This window comes from Rhinatrema bivittatum, chromosome 3, assembly GCF_901001135.1.
Source record: "Rhinatrema bivittatum chromosome 3, aRhiBiv1.1, whole genome shotgun sequence".
Classification (NCBI taxonomy): domain Eukaryota; kingdom Metazoa; phylum Chordata; class Amphibia; order Gymnophiona; family Rhinatrematidae; genus Rhinatrema; species Rhinatrema bivittatum.
In genome coordinates, this window is record NC_042617.1 from 123,815,612 (window position 1) to 123,835,435 (window position 19,824).

Genomic DNA, 19,824 nt, shown 5'->3' on the forward strand with positions numbered 1-19,824 from the left:
CCACCGGTGGGGCAAGCCTCACAAGGATCTCAAGGCGACCCATGCAAATGCCAAGGCGCCTCGCTTCTTCAGTCACAGAAAGGATTACAGCATGGATGGTGATTCCCTGGCCTCGCAAAATGCTCCTGTATGTGTTTCCACCATGGCCACTGGTGGGAAAAGTAATAAGAAGGATCGAGATCCATCCAGGCCGAGTCATTCTCGTAGCTCTGAAGTGGCCACGCTGTCCTTGGTTTGCGGATCTTGTGAACCTGTCGGTGGAGGGACCCCTGAGGTTGGGTCACTTACTGAATCTACTCCGACAAGGTCCCATATTTTTCGATCAGGCAGCTCGCTTTTGTCTTGCAGCCTGGCTTTTGAACAGCATCTGCTGAGAAAGAAGGGATATTGGGATGAGGTGTTCTCTACCCAGAATCAGTTGAGCTTTCCACTTCTGCAGTTGAAACAGGAGTGGCAGCCATTTTACAACCTGAAATAAATTCAGAACAGTGATCAGTATGTGATTTCAGCATCTGTATCACATGTGAATATTTTCCCGAATTTTTCTTCATCAGTTCTGTGGACTGCAGCAAACATGTAAAGGCATGGAGGCACAAGCTCAAGCAGCAATAAAGTATCCAATTAATTTACATGTTTTTACAGACAGACCACAGAAAAGGTTAAAGATTAGACCTGAGGTTTTAGAATTAAATTCTCCACTGGCAAATGATCCTTCCTGTGTAGACATGGAGGATGACTATATGTGGTGAGTACTTACAATTCCCTGGAAGAAAGGGAGAGAGATTCTAAAGAGGAAGAAGATCCTGTAATCTTACAGTTTTAAGTTCTCAAATGAATACTGTATTAAGGCTGTCAAAGTAAAGTTGGAGAGCCCCTTACTGAGAATCCAGTTAAGGTGATATTCAAGACTTCCAAAGCTTTTCTCCCCTTCATTCAGAAATAGAGAATGTTATCAGAATGATACTCCCCAGAAACAGGATACAGGCGCATGCAAGTCTTTAATAAAATTTATCCACTGCCATTAGAAGTCCAAGATTGTTTATTTCAGGTGCCAAGGATTGATGCTATCATCTCTACAGTGACCAAGAAAACAATTCCAGTTAAAAGGAGGTGCAACTCTCAAAGACCCACAGAATAGGAACATAGACCTCTTATTAAAGCATGCTTTTCAGAAAATGCCCTTTCTGTTCAAATGGCATTCGTCTTTTCCATAGGGAGGAGTTTGGTCCCCTGATCTCCTATGTCCTTGCGGAGTTAGGGATAAATGTTCCATGATAAATGTTCAGGAGGTCGTGGATCAGGTCATGGATGGCCCAAGAGGTGCAGCGAAGGCTTTTCCTTTACATAAGTTAGTCAAAAAGTTAGTGATCATGGAGTGGGATACTACTGAGACTGGCTTGAAGGTTGGTAGAGCAATGGATACATTTTCCTGAGGACACGCTTGAGCTTCTGAAGGTTCCAAAGGTGGATGCCCCAGTGTCAGCTGTTACTAAGAAGACAACCGTTCCAGTGCCTGGTTCTGCAGCACTGAAGGATCTGCAGGCTAGGAAGCTTGAAGTTCACCTCAAGAAGATTTTTGAGGTGTCCATCTAGCAATTTTATGTTGAGGGCTGGGCTGCGATGGGTACAGCAGTGGACAAATCCACGTCTGCATCAGAAGTGGAGCGGCTGGAAGCTGTGGTTGCCTATGGAGCTGATGCTCTGTGTGACCTCATTAGGACTTCTTTCAGAACAATGATGGTGGTGGTATCAATCAGGAGGCTTCTCTGGTTGAGGAACTGGTTGGCGGATGTTTCCTCCAAGTCTCAGTTGGAAGCGTTTCCTTTCAAAGGAAAGCTGCTCTTTTTTTTACAGGACTTGGAGGAGTTGATAAAACATCTAGGAAAGAATAAAGGTTATAAATTGCCTGAGAATAAGTCAAAAGGAGGGAAAGGGTCCTTTCCTTCGCGTTCTTGGTTCAGAGGGATAAGCGTTTTTGGCAGACTAGGGCTTCAGGAGGCGTTTAGAGGCAGGCCTCGGGAAGGCAGCAGTCCTGGAGCCAGTCATTTTGCGGTTGAAAGCCGAACATAAATGGCTCTAGCCAGGATGGTGGTGGAGCCAAATCCACCCAGTGAAGCAAGGCCAGCCCGCACCTCAGTTCTGGTCATAGGCGATCGGTTGACTCTCTGTTACGAAGAGTGGGCCAAGACCATGTTGGACCAGTGGGTCTTAAGCGTCATATGGTAAGATTGTTCTAGAATTTGCACTTCCACTAAGGGGACTTATTCATGGTCTCCCTGTGCGCTTACGAGGGGGAAAGGCAGGTGATACAGCAACAGCAGTGCATAAGGAGGAGTTCTTGGCTTCCCTGGATTTGACCGAGGTGTACTTGCACACAGGGATCTGGCCCGACCATCAGAGATATATCCAGTTCATGATCCTAGGGACACACTTTCAATTTTGCGCTCTCCCGTTTGGTCTGGCAACTGCTCCGAGGACCTTCACCAAGTTGATGGTCGTGGTGGCGTTTATCTTAGGAGAGAGGGAGTCCTGATTCACCCATATCTGGACTGGTTTATTCGGGCAAAGTCAGAGGTCCTTTGCAGTCAGGCAGTGGACTTGGTGCTGCAGCACTCTAGATCCCTGGGCTGGATAGTTGATCTATCCAAGAGTCATCTTTCCCCTTCTCGGGTCTTGGAATTTTTGGGGACACGTTTCAATACCAAGGTGGAGAATTTTTTCTCACCAAGGATCGCATTGCAAAATTGCAGATGCAAGTTCGTAGATTGGAGAAACAGGTGCCCAGAGTCTGGATTTACTTGCAGGTTCTCTGTTCCACGGCATCCACTCTGGAGCTGGTTCCTTGAGCATTCGCTCATATGCGGCCCCTGTGCTTTCCCGGTGGGACCCATTATCAGAACAGTTTCAATTTCCACTACTTATGGAGCTAGCCAGGTTCAGTTTTTCGTAGTAGCATGGTTGGGACCAGTTGAGGCGAGGGGTGGACTTGGAGGTTCCAGACTGGGTGGTAGTTACCACCAATTCCAGTCTCTCTGGGTGGGGCACGGTATGCCAAGGACCAGTCTGTGGAGGAAGTGTTGTGGTCTATCAATCGCTTAGAGATGAGTGGTGCAGCTGGCGCTGTATGCATTCCTATCACTCTTGTGCAGGAAGCCAGTGAGGATCTTGTCAGGCAATGCGACAATGGTAGCTTACATCAACCAACATGGTGGTACCAAAAGTCATACGGTGGCTCAGGAAGCCCAGGAGTTTATCCACTGAGCAGAGCAGCATCTGGCGCTATTAACGGCTTCTCATATCACCAGCACAGACCATGCACAAGCAGATTTTCTCAGCCGGCAACAGCTGGATCCCAGAGAGGAAGAAGCAATGTCGGAGGAAGCAATGCACCTCATCCATGGGGCAGGCCCCATATGGATTTAATAGCAACTCGAAATGCCAAGGCTCTGTGCTTCTTCAGTCACAGAAGGGGTCGATGCCTTGGTTCCTCCTTGGCCAAGGGCATTCTTCTATACATGTTTCTACCATGGCTGCTGGTGGGCAAAATATTACAGCATATAGAGATCCATCTGGGAGAAGTAATTCTAGTAGCTCCAGAGTGGCTGCGGCAGCCTTGGTTTGCAGATCTCATTAATCTGGCAGGGGATGGGCCATTGAGGCTTGCTGATCTACCAAAGCTTCTGCGCCAAGATCCCATGTTTTTCTGATCAGGCGGCTCGCTTCTGTCTTGCGGTTTGGCTTTTGAGAGGATATTCTAAGGATGTTATTTCTACTCTCTTGCAAGCTAGAAAGACTTCCACCTCCTTGGCGTATGTGAGGGTCTGGAAAGTTTTTGAGACTTGATGCACGGAGCAGGGAGTTGATCCTACTCGGGGATCCGTAGCAAATATTCTGTCCTCCTTGCAAAGAGGGTTAGTGAAGGGCTTGGCCTTTAGTTCCCTCAGAGTTTAGGTGGCAGCCTTGGGCTATCTTTGCTGGAAATTGCCTTAGCTGTACATCCGGATGTAGTACGTTTTCTCTGAGGCGCAAAGCATTTGTGTCCTCCGGTTTGGAAGTTGAATCCCTCTTGGAATCTTAACTTGGTCCTTAGGGGTATGTGTGCGGCTCCATTCAAGCCTCTTAGAAGGGCTAATATGAAGGATCTCACTTTAAAGGTGGTTTTCTTGGTGGCAATTTGCTCTGCTAGAAGGATCTCTGAGCTTCAGGCTTTTGTAATGCAGGGATCCATTTTTGAGAATTATGGATTCGGGAGTCTTGATGACGGTTCCTTCCTTCTAAAGGTGGTGTCATTTCATTTGTCAATCTGTCCTTTCCAAATTTTGATGCTATACGAGAGAGTTGACTCTTGGATGTAAAGCGGGCGTTGTTGCGATATCTTAAGATCACTAATAGCTTCCGGTTGTCTGTTGTCTCTTTGTGCTATGGAGTGGTGCAAGGAAGGGTCATAAGGCGACCAAATCCACGATTGTGCGTTGGTTTAACAAAGCTATAGGTTTGGGATACATCTGCCAGGGTCGTCCTGTCCTGGAGGGGTTGGGCTTACTCGACTCGTTCTCAAGCAGCTTCCTGGGCCTAATGTCAACAGGTATCGCCACAAGAGATTTGTCAGGCAGCTATTTGGAAGTTCTTGCACACATTCACCAGGCATTATCATTTTGATGTTCAAGCCTCAGTGGCCAGGGTTTTGGCAAAAGTGTGCTTCGAACTGGACTCTGCTGCAGCAGTCAAAAAAGCAAACAGAATGTTAAGAATTATTAGGAAGGAAATGGCTAATAAAACGGAAAATGTCATAATGCCTCTGTATCACTCCATGGTGAGACAGACCTTGAATACTGTGTGCAATTCTGGTTGCCGCGTCTCAAAAAAGATATAGTTGCGGTGGAGAAGGTACAGAGAAGGGCAACCAAAATTATAAAGGGAATGGAACAGCTTCCCTATGAGGAAAGACTGAAGAGGTTAGGGCTGTTCAGCTTGGAAAAGAGAAGGCTGAGGGGGGGATATGATTAGAGGTCTTTAAGATCATGAGAGATCTTGAATGAGTAGATGTGAATCTATTATTTACACTTTCGGATAATAGAAGGATTAGGGGGCATTCCATGATGTTAGCAAGTAGCACATTTAAGACTAATTGGAGAAAATTCTTTTTCACTCAATGCACAATTAAGCTCTGGAATTTGTTGCCAGAGGATGTGGTTAGTGCAGTTAGTGTAGCTGGGTTCAAAAAAAGGTTTGGAGAAGTTCTTGGAGGAGAAGTCCATTAACTGCTATTAATCAAGTTGACTTGGGGAATAGCCACTGCTTTTAATGGCATCAGTAGCATGGGATCTTCTTAGTGTTTGGGTACTTGCCAGGTTCTTGTGGCCTGGTTTTGGCCTCTGTTGGAAACAGGATGCTGGGCTTGATGGACCCTTGGTCTGACCCAGCATGGCAATTTCTTATGTTCTTATGTTATGTTCTTAATCTGTACTAGTTATGTTGCAAGAGCACTCCTTTCCTGGATACAGCAGTTTGTAGATGGAGAAGAGAGAGCTTGAATCTATAGCTGTATATCTTTGATGGTTTATATGACCTTATTAGAATTTTCCTAGCGTGTAGCAGATGGACTCAAAACAAATGGGTATAGTGTGCTTGTGCTAGCAGTTGGAGACTGATCTGACGTCAGCACGGGTACATATACCCCCACAGGAAGTGCCGCAAATCAGTAATTTCCGTCTCCAAAGCAGTTTGGAGCTACCTCACGCTTGCTTGAGCGTGTTTCCAAATTCTAACGACTAAATTCCTAGAAGAAACCTATTGAAGTCAAGCCCCGCACTCCTGCGGTGATACCTGGCGGTCACGCACCCAGTGGAGTTTCCCGAGCGGACTTCCGTGGTCCCTCGGAGGTAAGAGCCTCGGTCCGGTGGCCGGTTCGCGGCAGGGACCTAGCCCCCGAGTGAGAAGGGGCTTTGGCTATGTCATTGGGCGGCCGACTCGTCCTCCAAGACACAGCTCACAAGAATGCCCTTTAAGGGTTCCCTACTGTTCGGCAGCGATCTCGAGAACTGGGCTACTAGATGGGGTGCCTCTCCATTACCCCGCCTACCAGAAGACAGGGCGAGGAGGAGCCAGCGTTCTTTTTCTAGACCATCTAGAGGTAGAAATTCGCAGCGCTTCAACCCTTACAGGACTCGCTATCGAGCACCTCGTTCCCAGGCCAGCTTTCGGACTAAGCATAACAAGAAGAGAACCGGCTCTGGTTCCGGCCCGGCCGCAACCCACAATGACAATCAGCCGACCCATCCGGGGGTAGCAGCCATAGGAGGCAGGCTAACCCTCTTCTACCGCAGGTGGGTCGAGATTACTTCGGACCAGTGGGTCCTCGCCATCATCCGGGAAGGATATTACCTGGATTTCTTTCGGCTTCCGCCGAACAAGTTTGTGGAATCTCCTTGTTCGCCGCTCAAGGCAGTGGCACTAGAAGTGACCTTACAGAGGCTCCTGGCCCTAAAAGCCATAATCCCAGTACCTGCGGAAGAGGTAAATTCTGGGCATTATTCCATTTATTTCATAGTACCCAAGAAGGAGGGCACTTTCAGGCCCGTCCTGGACCTCAAGTCAGTCAACCAACACCTACGGGTCCCCAGCTTTCGCATGGAAACTCTACGGTTGGTCAAGAATTCAGTACAGCCAGGGGAGTTTCTCACCTCCCTAGATCTGTCGGAAGCCTACCTGCATATCCCCATCCATCGGGATCACCAGCGCTATTTACGCTTCAAAGTCCTGAATCAGCACTTCCAGTTCCGAGCTTTACCCTTCGGGTTAGCCACCGTGCCGCGGATCTTTACCAAGGTAATAGTGGTAGTGGCGGCGGCACTCAGGAAGGAAGGAATTCTCGTCCATCCCTACCTGGACGATTGGCTGATCAGGGCAAAGTCACCGGAGGAGAGCCACCGGGCAACCAACAGAGTTATAGCTCTTCTGGAAAGCCTCGGATGGGTAGTCAACATAAACAAGAGCTCCCTACAGCCGTCCCAGTCGCTGGAATACCTAGGGGTCCAATTCGACACCCGGGAAGACAAGGTCAGCCTGACCTCCAAGAGAAAGTCAAAACTCCAGAGTCATCTGCAGGCCCTGCTGAGCGCCAGCCAGCCCACAGCTCGAGATTACCTATAAGTCCTTGGCCTCATGGCGTCCACTCTGGAGGTGGTGCCATGGGCGCGGGCTCATATGAGACCTTTGCAGTGCGCCCTTCTATCTCGATGGAGCCCACGATCACAGAACTACACCGTACGCCTACCTCTACCGGCCAGAGTGCGGTATCAGCTACGGTGGTGGTTGCAGCCCGGCCACATGAGCCGGGGGTCAAGAATGTCCTCCCCAACCTGGATTCTGCTCACCACAGATACCAGCCTGAACGGATGGAGAGCACACTGCGAGGAGCTCACCGCCCAAGGGCGGTGGACCAGAGAAGAGTCGAGGTGGAACATCAACCGACTAGAGGCAGGAGCAGTAAGGCTAGCGTGCCTGCGATTTGCTCACAGACTTCGCGACAGAGCGGTCAGAGTGTTGTCGGACAACGCCACCACGGTGGCATACATCAATCGTCAGGGCGGAACCAGAAGCCAACAGGTGTCCCTGGAAATAACTCCCCTGATGATTTGGGCGGAAGCAAATCTCCAGGACATTTCCGCCGTCCACATTGCCGGGAAGGACAACATGATGGCAGACTTCCTCAGCAGAGAAAGCCTAAACCCGGGGGAGTGGCAGCTGTCGCCCATAGCCTTCCAGATGATTGTGGATCAATGGGGGACGCGCCGCAGGCAAGATCCGCTATCCCAGGGGATCGATGCCCTGGTACAACCGTGGCCTCAGGGAATCCTGCTATACGCCTTTCCTCCGTGGCCCCTGCTGGGCGCCATTATACGCAAGATTCAGCGACACAGAGGCCTAGTTCTTCTAGTGGCCCCGGATTGGCCAAGAAGACCCTGGTACGCAGACATGAGAAGACTACTGGCAGGGAATCCTCTATGCCTGCCTCCACACAGGGACCTGCTGCAGCACGGTCCCATCCTCCACGAGGATCCGGCTCAATTCTCTCTTACGGTCTGGCCATTGAGAGGGCTCGACTGAAGAAAAGGGGATACTCGGAGCCGGTTATAGATACACTCCTCCGAGCACGCAAGTTCTCCACATCCCTAACATATATCAGGATCTGGAGAGTCTTTGAAGCCTGGTGCGACTCTCACGGCACCAATTTGCATGCCGCTAAGATTCCTATCATTTTGGACTTCCTACAAGATGGACTTCAGAAGGGTCTGTCCCTCAGCTCCATCAAGGTTCAGGTAGCAGCGCTGTCTTGCTACGGTCCCAGGAGTGACGGCAACACCATTGCCAAACACCCAGACGTGTCGCGTTTCCTGAAAGGAGTCAAACACATTCGCCCGCCACTGAAGTGGCCAGTGCCCTTGTGGAATCTCAACCTAGTATTGGAATTTTTGGCGGGATCAGCCTTCAGGCCCCTTCGAGGCCTGTCCCTCCGTTTGCTAACCTTGAAGATGGTATTCTTGCTGGCTGTGTGTTCAGCACGCCGCATCTCAGAGCTACAAGCACTCTCCTGTCGTGATCCATTTCTCAGACTCACTCCAGAGGCTATCCATCTTCGTACAGTTCCATCCTTTTTACCCAAAGTGATCTCACACTTTCACCTCAACCAAACCATATCCTTGCCTACCACGGAAGGTTTGAAGAAGTCGGAGGAAGGTCAAATGCCACGCCATGTCGACATTGGCAGACTGCTGTCCAGATACCTGGAAATGTCAGAAGCAGTACGAAAGACGGACCACCTGTTCGTCCTGCACAACGGGAAGAAGTTAGGGGAAGCGGCCTCATGGCCGACCATCGCCCGCTGGATTAAAGAAGTTATCAAGGCAGCCTACATAGAGGCGGGAAAACCACCGCCTCTACAGGTTAAGGCTCATTCTACCAGAGCACAATCGGCCTCTTGGGCAGAAGCTAAGCTGCTGTCGCCTGCAGAGGTATGTAAAGCGTCGATGTGGTCCTCCCTCCATACCTTCGCCAGATTCTACCGTCTGGACGTCCAGGCCAGGGAGGACACAGCATTTGCGAGGGCAATCCTAAACGGTCCTCGGGCAGCCTCCCGCCCAGTCCGGGAGTAGCTTTTGTACATCCCATTTGTTTTGAGTCCATCTGCTACACGCTAGGAAATGTAGAGATTACTTACCTGATAATCTCATTTTCCTTAGTGTATGCAGATGGACTCAGCATCCCGCCCGGCTGCCGGCATACATGGGGATTCACCGACTCACGGTAAACCATGTTTTCTTATAATAGGCCATCCACCCTGCCGGGTGTCGACGCCTTCTGGTTGTGATCACTGGCGGTCTCCAGCTACTATCAATCGGTCAGGGTAATCCTGTTCATTTCATTGATCGGTCAGCTACAGCTTTTGCAAGGAAGATTACTGATTTGCGGCACTTCCTGTGGGGGTATATGTACCCATGCTGATCCGTCTCCAACTGCTAGCACGAGCACACTATACCCATTTGTTTTGAGTCCATCTGCATACACTAAGGAAAACGAGATTATCAGGTAAGTAATCTCTACATTTATCAAGATGGTCTGACCAGTATGGCATTTTCTTATGTTCTTATGTAAGATCTCTAGCTTTATTTGTAAGAGCTAGAATGCTTTTTTGGCTTTGACATTGGGAAGCCAAATTACCCTTCAAAGGAAAGCTTTTGTTCAGAGAGGAGGTGGGAACAGTTAGTTCAAAACTTATGGGAACCAAACCACAGAGATTACCTAAGGATAGAATTAGGACATCTTATTTTTTACAGAGGACATGGAAGACAATCTGCATCACAGTCCTTAAGACAGAGGAAAGATGCATCCTTTCGAGGTTCTAGAAAGACAAGACCAGAAGCAGCTACGGTAGCTTCCAGAATTAATTTCCACTGAAGGTCTGCTGATCCACTATTTGAACACTACCTATCAACATAACAAACCCACTCCTTCTACTTAATTTTTATTGTAGTGGATACAAAATTGCTCAAACAAATTTGTTAAAGTGAATAGTGGTGGTTTCATATAATACTATTGATAGGTACCATTCCCATTACCCAATAGATACTTGTTTTTAATCATAAGCTCACCACCTACCACCTTTTATATTTCTGTATAGCAGTGCTACCACCAATAAAAACATATTTGTGTGAAAAAATGTCTGTGCTTCTTTACATAAATCATTATTTTTGTTGTTTTTGATTTACTTCATTATCATTCAAAATAATCCAAAGCTGCCAAAGTTTGTCTTTTTTTTTCTTTCTTTTAAAATACTAAATACTTAGCCGCTTTTCAGACTGTTAATGTCCCTTGTTTTGGTGTTCAAGTTACTGCTCAATATTCTCACTGCTGCTCTTGAATACCAACCTGACCAAGTTTAGGGGAACCTCCTTCCTCAGGGGCTGCAGTGTAATCTTGATCCGCTATTTATTCCTTTCAGCAGCAAACATTTTTTCTATTTCAAATGTCGTGCGTTCAGCAGCGTACTACATGATGGGAGATGTTTCTTAATTCAAACTAACTCATAAATAAATAATCACATGGACATTGAAATGAAACAATCAAATCATGATTAAGCCAAAGACAACCAATCAAGTTCCTCATTAAGTTCTTTGGGAAGTTCTGATTATAACCTATATGTATCCAAAATTGTTCTCAATAATTTAAAAGGGTTAGTACATCCCCCCCCCCTTTGTTTTGTCTTAATGATATGAAACAGTTATGCCCTAGAGTTGGTATAATCAAGGTATCTCCTTGTTTAAGAGCAACAAAGGCTTCCACAGTGCATACATTAAACAAATTATTACTGTTAAAAGCAATATGCTCATCTCACCAGAGAATAGTAACACCACCTCAACTTCTCCAGCCAACCCACCCTCCACCCAAGTGAGAGACTTAGGAGTGATAATTGACAACCGGATGAACTTCAAATCATTTATAAACTGAACAACCAAGGACTGTTTCTATAAACTCCAAGTGCTGAAAAGGATAAAACCTCTCTTCCACTCTCATGATTTCAGAACCATTCTACAAGCAGTTATTTTCTCAAAGATAGATTACTGTAAATTCTATTTTGCTAGGTCTCCCATCCTCTTACACAAAACTGCTACAGATGGTCCAAAACACAGCAGCAAGAATACTGACAAACACTAGGAGAAGAGACCACATAACCCCAATCCTAAAAAACATACACTGGCTGCCAATTCACTTCAGAATCATATACAAGTCCTTCACCATTATATATAAAGCCATTCAAAACCAGGCTCCACTTGACCTACAATTCCCGCTCAGCCAGCATAACTCCTCAAGACCCACCAGAGAAGCATCAGAGGATCTCTTCAGGTACGTCATACCAAAACCACTCGACATATAACTTTTAAGATAATGGGCCCTCTCAACAGCTGGACCACCTTTATGGAATTCTATTCCTCCTGATCTCCGACAGGAGCCCTGCCTCCCAACCTTCTGAAAAAGACTTAAGACTTGGCTGTTCAATCAAGCATTCCCGGACTTTACCTAAATCTCACCCCATCAACATCTACAATGCAGCCATCTCAGGTCACTGTAAATAATTCTCTCTGATGTTAATCATTCCTCTTGGATTTCTCTCTTCTCCTAGTTTGACCATCCCTGTTCATTGTAACTGCATTCTTTCATCACACAAGTTCATGTTTTTAGTTACCATGCACTCCCCTGTTTAACTGTAAACCAGCATGATGTGATTGTATCATGAATGCCGGTATATAAAAACCTTAAATAAAATGTTCACTTTCAGTTCAGGACCAAAGATAAGGAGGATGTTCGGTATATTTTATAATTCCATTCAGACCCATTCTAGATCTAAAAATGTGAACAGAACTTAAATTTCCCACATCTTTGTTTGGAGACACTCCATTCAGTCATGTTTATATGGAAAGATAAGTTTCTTTCATCATTAGAACTAACAGGCATATTTTCACATTCCAGTCAGAGAAAAAAACAATCAAATATCTTTGCTTCTGCATAACTGGAGAACATTTTCAGTTCAAAGCACACCCTTTTGGGTTAGTGATTGCTCCCATAACATTCACTTAATTGATGATTATAATAGCATTTTTGTGAAAAGAAGGGATAATGCTCCACCCATAGCTGGACAATTGACTGATCAGAACTGAAACTTTTTTTGGGAAGGAATCTCTTTCAAACAGGATAGAACAGTTGTTAAAGTTTTAGAATGGATACTCATTTTCACAAAGAGCTATTTTCAGCTGACCCAATTAGTAGAATTTCAAGGGGCACATTTCAGTACCAAAGAAGGATGTCTCGTTCACCTCCAAATGTGTCTTAAAAATTGTAGAGCAATTAAATTCACGTCTCTATCATCCCCAGTGGTTTGGGACAACCTTCATTTGCTAGGATCAATGACTGCAACCACAGATTTAGTGCCATGGTCGAGACCATGAGACATCTTCAGTTGCTCTGCTGTCACGATGGAAAACTCGGACTCTAAATTGAGTTGTTTCCCTTTTCCTTTTTCAGTGAGAGAAAGTCTTGATTTCATGACAAGAAAAATGAACCTAGGGAAAAGTTATGATGGAACTATAGATGAGAGTTTAATGGGTTGGGAGCACACTGTTAAAATCACTATGAACAAAGTCTATGGAATTGAGCAGAAGCTTTATGGTCGAACTGTTTATAGACCAGAGTAGTAAGGATAGCATTATTTTACTTCCTTCCACTTGTGAAAGGAAAAACAATAAGAATTCAAAGCAAGAATGCAATGACTGTAGTATATGTAAACAAGCAAGAGGGGAACTCTGAGCCAAGAGTTATCTGAGGAGACAAATCTTTTTCCATGGCCAGAAAAAAATGTAAAACAGATATTGGCTCTTCCTATTGCCTCTCAAGGAAACATACAAGCCCATTTCCTCAGCAGGAATCTTCTAAATCCAGGTGAGTAGGCACTCAGCCAGGTCGCATATCAGGCAATAGTAAGATTTTGGGGAGTCCCACAGATGGAACTAATTGCCACCCAAAATAATGCCAAGGTGTAGTGAGATTTTACAGCAGATGAAAACAGTACAGCAGTGAAGGGATGGCTACATGTGTTCATCTATGGACAAAAGTGGAATTGATGTATGTCTTCCTACCATAGCCCTTGAAAGGATGCACTCTTAAGGAAAATAGAGGAGGAGAAAGCCAAAGTAGTACTAGTGGCTCCAGATTGGCTAAGGAGATCTTGGTAATGCAGATCTAATGAAGTTAACAATTGACAAAATCATCCAATTAATAGGACTCCAAAGTCTACTTCACCAAGGCCCAGTACTAATGGAGGACCTATCACCATTCTGTCTTATGGCATGGCCCTTTCGAGATACAGGCTAGTCAAAAAAGATATGACTGAGGAAGGGTATCTACTCTACTAAAGTCTAGAAAAAAAAACTCTACATCTTTGGCATACAGTGGCTTACAAAAGTATTTGACCCCCTAAAAAGTCAGCAGAATTGTGTGGATTAAAAATGACACTTAACACAGATTGTTCCATACAGTATGTTTATTGCAAACCCTACTGTTTCGATGACAGAGGGGTTAAAGGGGCTCTTAGGGAAGATAAGGCTATTGCAGAAAGACTAAATGAATTCTTTGCCTCCGTGTTTACTAATGAGGATGCTGGGGAGATACCAGTTCCGGAGATGGTGAACCAAATCACAGTGAACCTAGAAGATGTGGTAGGCCTGATTGTCAAACTGAAGAGTAGGTAAATCACCTGGACTGGATGGTATACTCCCCAGGGTTCTGAAGGAATTCAAAAACGAAATTTCAGACCTATTAGTAAAAATTTGTAATCTATCATTAAAATCATCAACTGTACCTGAAGAAGACTGGAGGGTGGCTAATGTAACCCCAATATTTAAAAAGGGCCCCAGGGGCGATCCGGGAAACTACAGACCAGTTAGCCTGACTTCAGTGCCAGGAAAAATAGTGGAAAGTGTTCTAAATATCAAAATCACAGATCATATAGAAAGACATGGTTTAATGGAACAAAGTCAGCATGGCTTTAACTAAGGCAAGTCTTGCTTTACAAATCTGCTTCACTTTTTTGTAGGAGTTAATAAACGTGTAGATAAAGGTGAACCGGTAGATGTAGTGTATTTGGATTTTCAGAAGGCGTTTGACAAAGTTCCTCATGAGAGGCTTCTAGGAAAAGTAAAAATTCATGGTATAGGTGGCGATGTCCTTTCGTGGATTACAAACTGGCTAAAAGACAGGAAACAGAGTAGGATTAAATGGACAATTTTCTCAGTGGGGGGTGGAGTGCCTCTGGGATCTGTATTGGGACCCATACTTTTCAATATATTTATAAATGATCTGGAAAGAAATACGACAAGTGAGGTAATCAGATTTGCAGATGATACAAAATTGTTCAGAGTAATTAAATCACAAGCAGATTGTGATAAATTGTAGGGAAGACCTTATGAGACTGGAAAATTTGGCATCCAAATGGCAGACAAAATTTAATGTGGATAAGTGCAAGGTGGTGCATATAGTGAAAATAACCCATGCTATAGTTACACTAGGCATCATAGTGGATAACACATTGAAATCGGCAGTCAAAAAAGCAAACAGAATGTTGGGAATTATTAGAAAGGGAATGGTGAATAAAACTGAAAATGTCATAATGCATCTATCACTCCATGGTGAGACTGCACCTTGAATTCTGTGTACAATTCTAGTCACTGCATCTCAAAAAAAAAAAAAAAAAACATAGTTGCGATGGAGAATGTACAAAGAAGGGCGACCAAAATGATAAAGGGAATGGAACAGCTCCCCTATGAGGAAAGACTAAAGAGGTTAGGACTTTTCAGCTTGGAGAAGAGACGGCTGAGGGGGGATATGATAGAGGTGTTTAAAATTATGAGATGTCTAGAACGGGTAAATGTGAATCGGTTATTTACTCTTTCAGATAATAGACTAAGGGGCATTCCATGAAGTTAGCATGGGACACATTTAAAACTAATCGAAGAAAGTTCTTTTTCACCCAGCGCACAATTAAACTCTGGAATTTGTTGCCAGAGGATGTGGTTTGTGCAGTTAGTGTTAACTGTGTTTAAAAAAGGATTGGATAAGTTCTTTGAGAAGTCCATTACCTGCTATTAATTAAGTTGACTTAGAAAATAGCCACTGCTATTACTAACAACAGTAACATGGAATAAGACTTTATTTTTGGGGTACTTGCCAGGTTCTTATGGCTTGGATTGGCCACTGTTGGAAACAGGATGCTGGGCTTAATGGACCCTTGGTCTGACCCAGTATGGCATGTTCTTATTAGTTTTCACACTCATTTCAATAAGTACTAAAGTCGTTTTGAAAAACAGTACACCATTTTGTTCCTTTTGACACCAACAACTTTTCCCTCTAGATACATGTATTATTTTTAAATTGACCAACAGACTGTATCTGTTTTGTCTCTTCTAGTCTGAACCTTGAAGTATGCAAGTCATACTGTAAGGGCAGGATATGCTGGGCTTTATTGAAGAAATTTTGAAAGCTGTAACATTAACCAGATTGTATTTTCTAGACTCTATCTCTTGATGTGTTGCTTTTGCCTGAGTTATGTTTAATTTTTGTTTAAAATAAAACACACACGTTTGTGTACATATATACTACTTTGTTTTCCCCAATTTGGTTCTCTGTTTACCAAACAGCCCTTTGTTGGCTAATTCCATCCATGTGACTATCTTTCTGAAGAAAAGTTACTTACTTGCCATCGCTGTTTTACAAAGATGGAATATGAGTAGTCATACAACCCATCCATCTCTGGTTTGATTTGCTTTTGTTGCGGATGGGGGAATTTTTTCATCTTTTCTCATAGACTATGTAGTGGGAATGAAGGGTTTTCTTCTCAAGGCTTTATTTAATGACTTATGGGTGTTTTGAACTTATGGAATGTTGTCCAGCTTATGCAGGGGCTACTGAGCATGCAATAAACTGATTTGATAGATTTGTTATAGCAATTCATTTTTCATTGATAAAGTATAAATTACAACATATGGGTGATTTACAGGTATTGTTCATACATGAATAATCATACAATATATATCTGTTTCTATTTCCAACAATATTTATTACTTTATTACAAACATATCATCATTAAAAAAAAACATTACATGATTTCACATACACTCATACCACATTCATTCATCAATAACAGTACAAACGATAATACTTATTGCACATACCACTATAATCTAAAAAAATACATATTTCATTATTATTAATATCACTCAATAACAAACAATTTGAAATTATTCCCTACTGTTTAACCTGCTTGTTTTCTTGTGGACACTCACAAGTTTTATCAAATTCTTCCCTTATATTATTCAAAATCCTCCCCAGAGCGGTAAAGCAGTCTGGCTACGGTGAAGCTTTGCGATAAAATCATTATGTGATGGTGTTAGTTTGAAGAATCATTATGGTCGATAGAATCATGGTTTGGTGATGGAAGAATGGAGTTAGTAAACTGGTGTTACTTAAAAGTATTAAGAGCATGAGATGGAGGAATTGAAATGGACATATGCAGAATACAAAAAAACAGAAGTTAGAAGAGGTTAATGAAGATTGACAGTCCAGTTAAGAAGTGAAGGTGGATGTTCCCTGTATGTGTGTAAAGAATAACAGAAGCGACCAATTGATCGGATGTTCCCTGAAAGTGAAAGAAAAAATAATCGAGATATAGTGATCCCCTGATGAAACCATCGGGTGAAACAGGAGTCTCTTGTCGGGAGAGATGTTAAAGAACAGGATAAATTCTGAGAAGTATAAGGGAATAATCTGGGGAGGATTTTGAAGAACAGGGTGAATTTTGAATAATAAAAGGGAAGAATTTGATAAAACTTGTGAGTGCCCACAAGAAAACAAGCGAGTTAAACAGTAGGGATATTAATCATAATGAAATGTATATTTTTAGATATAGTGGTATGTGTAATAAGTATTATCGATTGTACTGTTATTGATGAATGAATGTGGTATGAGTGTATGTGAAATCATGTAATGTTTTTTAATAATAAGTTTGTAATAAAGTAATATTGTTGGAAATAGAAACAGGTATATATTGTATGATTATTCATTTTTCATTGAGACACATAATTGAAATTACAAATTAAAGGCTGTTTTTGGTTTTGTTTTTTTTAATCTTTTAGTTTATCTCACTCATCTGGATTATGCAGACACTGAAAGAATAATGACAGAAAAACTTCATAATCAAGTTAATGGAACAGAATGGTCCTGGAAAAATTTGAATACACTGTGCTGGGCTATAGGCTCAATCAGCGGAGCTATGCATGAGGAGGATGAGAAGAGATTTCTGGTTACAGTCATAAAGGTGTGTGTGTGGTAGTTCATATATTGGGGAGGGCATCCTTACCTGCTTAATTCTGAGAAGATAGATTGAAAATCCTGTATATTGTCTACAGATGAAAAATGCTTTTCTGACTTAGTAATTCTTCCTGTAACTGTTACATAATTATGACCAAGGTCCCTGGTTTTCTGTGGGAGGTCATAGATCATTTCTCCCACATGCACAGATTGAAAACTAAACTTTAGACTAGCAACACTGTAGAATACAATGGTAAGAGTAATTGATTTATTAGAGTTATTTCTTTTACATAGACTTTACTCAAGTTGTGGAGTAGTAACCATGAACAAAATGTCATTTTTGCTTGTCTTACAGGATCTTTTGGGACTCTGTGAACAAAAACGAGGAAAAGATAACAAAGCGATTATTGCTTCAAATATCATGTATATTGTAGGTCAATACCCAAGGTTTTTGAGAGCTCATTGGAAGTTTTTGAAGACTGTAGTCAACAAGCTATTTGAGTTCATGCACGGTAAATATAATTTAATGGGTGTGTGTGTATAGATAACTTTCAGGCCGATACAGTACCTGCATTTGGACGCGCGTTTTCGACACGCTAGCTTTACCCCTTATTTAGTAAGGCGTTACTTTCTGTATCGCGCGGGAATAACTAATAAGGCCATCAACATGCATTTGCATGTTGTGGGCGCTATTAGTTTTGGGGGGGTTGGACGCGCATTTTCGACATACTAGCTTTACCCGTTAGTAAGGGGTAATCATGGCGATATTAAGTCGGAGGCCCCAAAAGTAAAAAAAAAAAAAAAAAAAAATCGGCCTGCGAGTCGGAAGATGGACGCTCAATTATGTTTGAGAACCGACACTGGTAAAATTGAGCGTCGGCTGTCAAAACCGCTGACTGCTGCCGCTCTTGTCAAAAGGGAGGCGCTAGGGACGCGCTAGTGTCCCTAGCGCCTCCTTTTACCGCGGGCCCTAATTTGCATAGGCCACCCTCCTGAATCGCACGCCCAGGAGAGTGGCCTGTGCGCGCACCAGGAGAGCGGGCGCTCGCCAGCTCTCCCGTGCGTTTTTCTGAGTCGGCCTGTTAAAGTCAGCAGATAAAGACCAAATGATCCATCCAGTCTGCCCAGCACTTTGCTTATGGTAGTAACTGTCACTCTGAAGGTTATCCCCATGAGTTCTGTTAAGAGTAGTAACTTTTATTCATTCAGTTTAGATCTGCAACCTTTTGTGTTAACTGTTTCAGGTGTGTGTGTTGTTTTTTTTTTTTTTGTAATGACACTGCTTTGAAATTTTCTATGAAGTGTAAAACTTATTAAATATTTTTGTTCAGAAACTCATGATGGAGTTCAGGATATGGCTTGTGATACATTCATAAAAATAGCGCAGAAATGTCGCAGACATTTTGTTCAGGTCCAAGTGGGAGAAGTGATGCCATTCATAGACGAAATCCTGAATAATATTAACACTATCATTTGTGACCTTCAGCCACAGCAGGTAAATTATAACATAAGTATGTTGTCCAATTTGTTGATTTGGAATATACATGTGTAAGGAACAGACATGTTTAAATATTTGTTGGAAAATACCCCACCCTCCACTTATTCCTCCCATATATTTAGTCCAGGTAACAAGTTTTACAGCTCTATAGCCAGGCTTTGTGATTGGCATGCAAATGGTAAATCTTTTACAAAAAAAAAGTGCTGTACATTTGATAGAATACATTTGAATTTATTTCCAGTATGTCCTAACTCTTTATAGGATGCCTATATGCTGTAGAATTACAATCAGCTAGCAGGAGGAGTCATTGAAGGAGCTTGCCCTAAAGCTACTTTTTCTAGCCATCATGGGCAGGGTATGTTTCTGTTCTCCTCACTGCCCTCACAAAAATAAATAAATAAATAAATCAGACTTGTTTGTTAAAGGAATAGGTAAGATTTGCATTTCTACTTAGATCATATGTATATTTCACTTTCTGCTAAATCAGTCTTATTTAATTTACTATTTTAAAATCTCTATTGTAATGTTACTGTATAGTAAAAATGGATTGTATAGTTTAGGCATAGTTTTCTTAGCTCATGGTATCCGACATCCAATGCTTTAAGTGCATTCCTTGGAAAAATAATTCTTTTTTTCAGTTGTCTAATAAAATGGTTGTCAATATTATGTTCAGTGGATCAAACTATGTATTTGTTATCTAGAAAATGAGTATGCTGGGTACAGTATCTAGAAAATGAGTATGCTGGGTACAAAAGGCAAATTAACAGTTCTGCTCAATTAGGAATATGCCTTGCAGTCCATTGCCTTTCTATTAGTTTTTACAATAAGATTGGGAGCGTAATAGAAATCTCATCTGTAGGGCCTTCCATTTTCAATGTAAACTAATTTTTTCTGCAAATCGGGGTTTTACA

The 19,824-nt window shown here is 43.1% G+C and overlaps 1 protein-coding gene across 4 annotated transcripts in view; it reads left to right on the forward strand.

The window, feature by feature from the left end:
* Positions 1-19,824, forward strand: part of XPO1 (exportin 1) — a 321,445-nt gene that overhangs the window by 164,082 nt on the left and 137,539 nt on the right. For all 4 annotated transcript variants that reach the window (XM_029593698.1, XM_029593697.1, XM_029593699.1 and 1 more), the window contains 3 exons: positions 17,241-17,422; positions 17,771-17,927; positions 18,747-18,910. In XM_029593698.1, the coding sequence (XP_029449558.1) occupies positions 17,241-17,422; positions 17,771-17,927; positions 18,747-18,910 (503 nt within the window). The remainder of the gene's footprint in view (positions 1-17,240; positions 17,423-17,770; positions 17,928-18,746; positions 18,911-19,824) is intronic.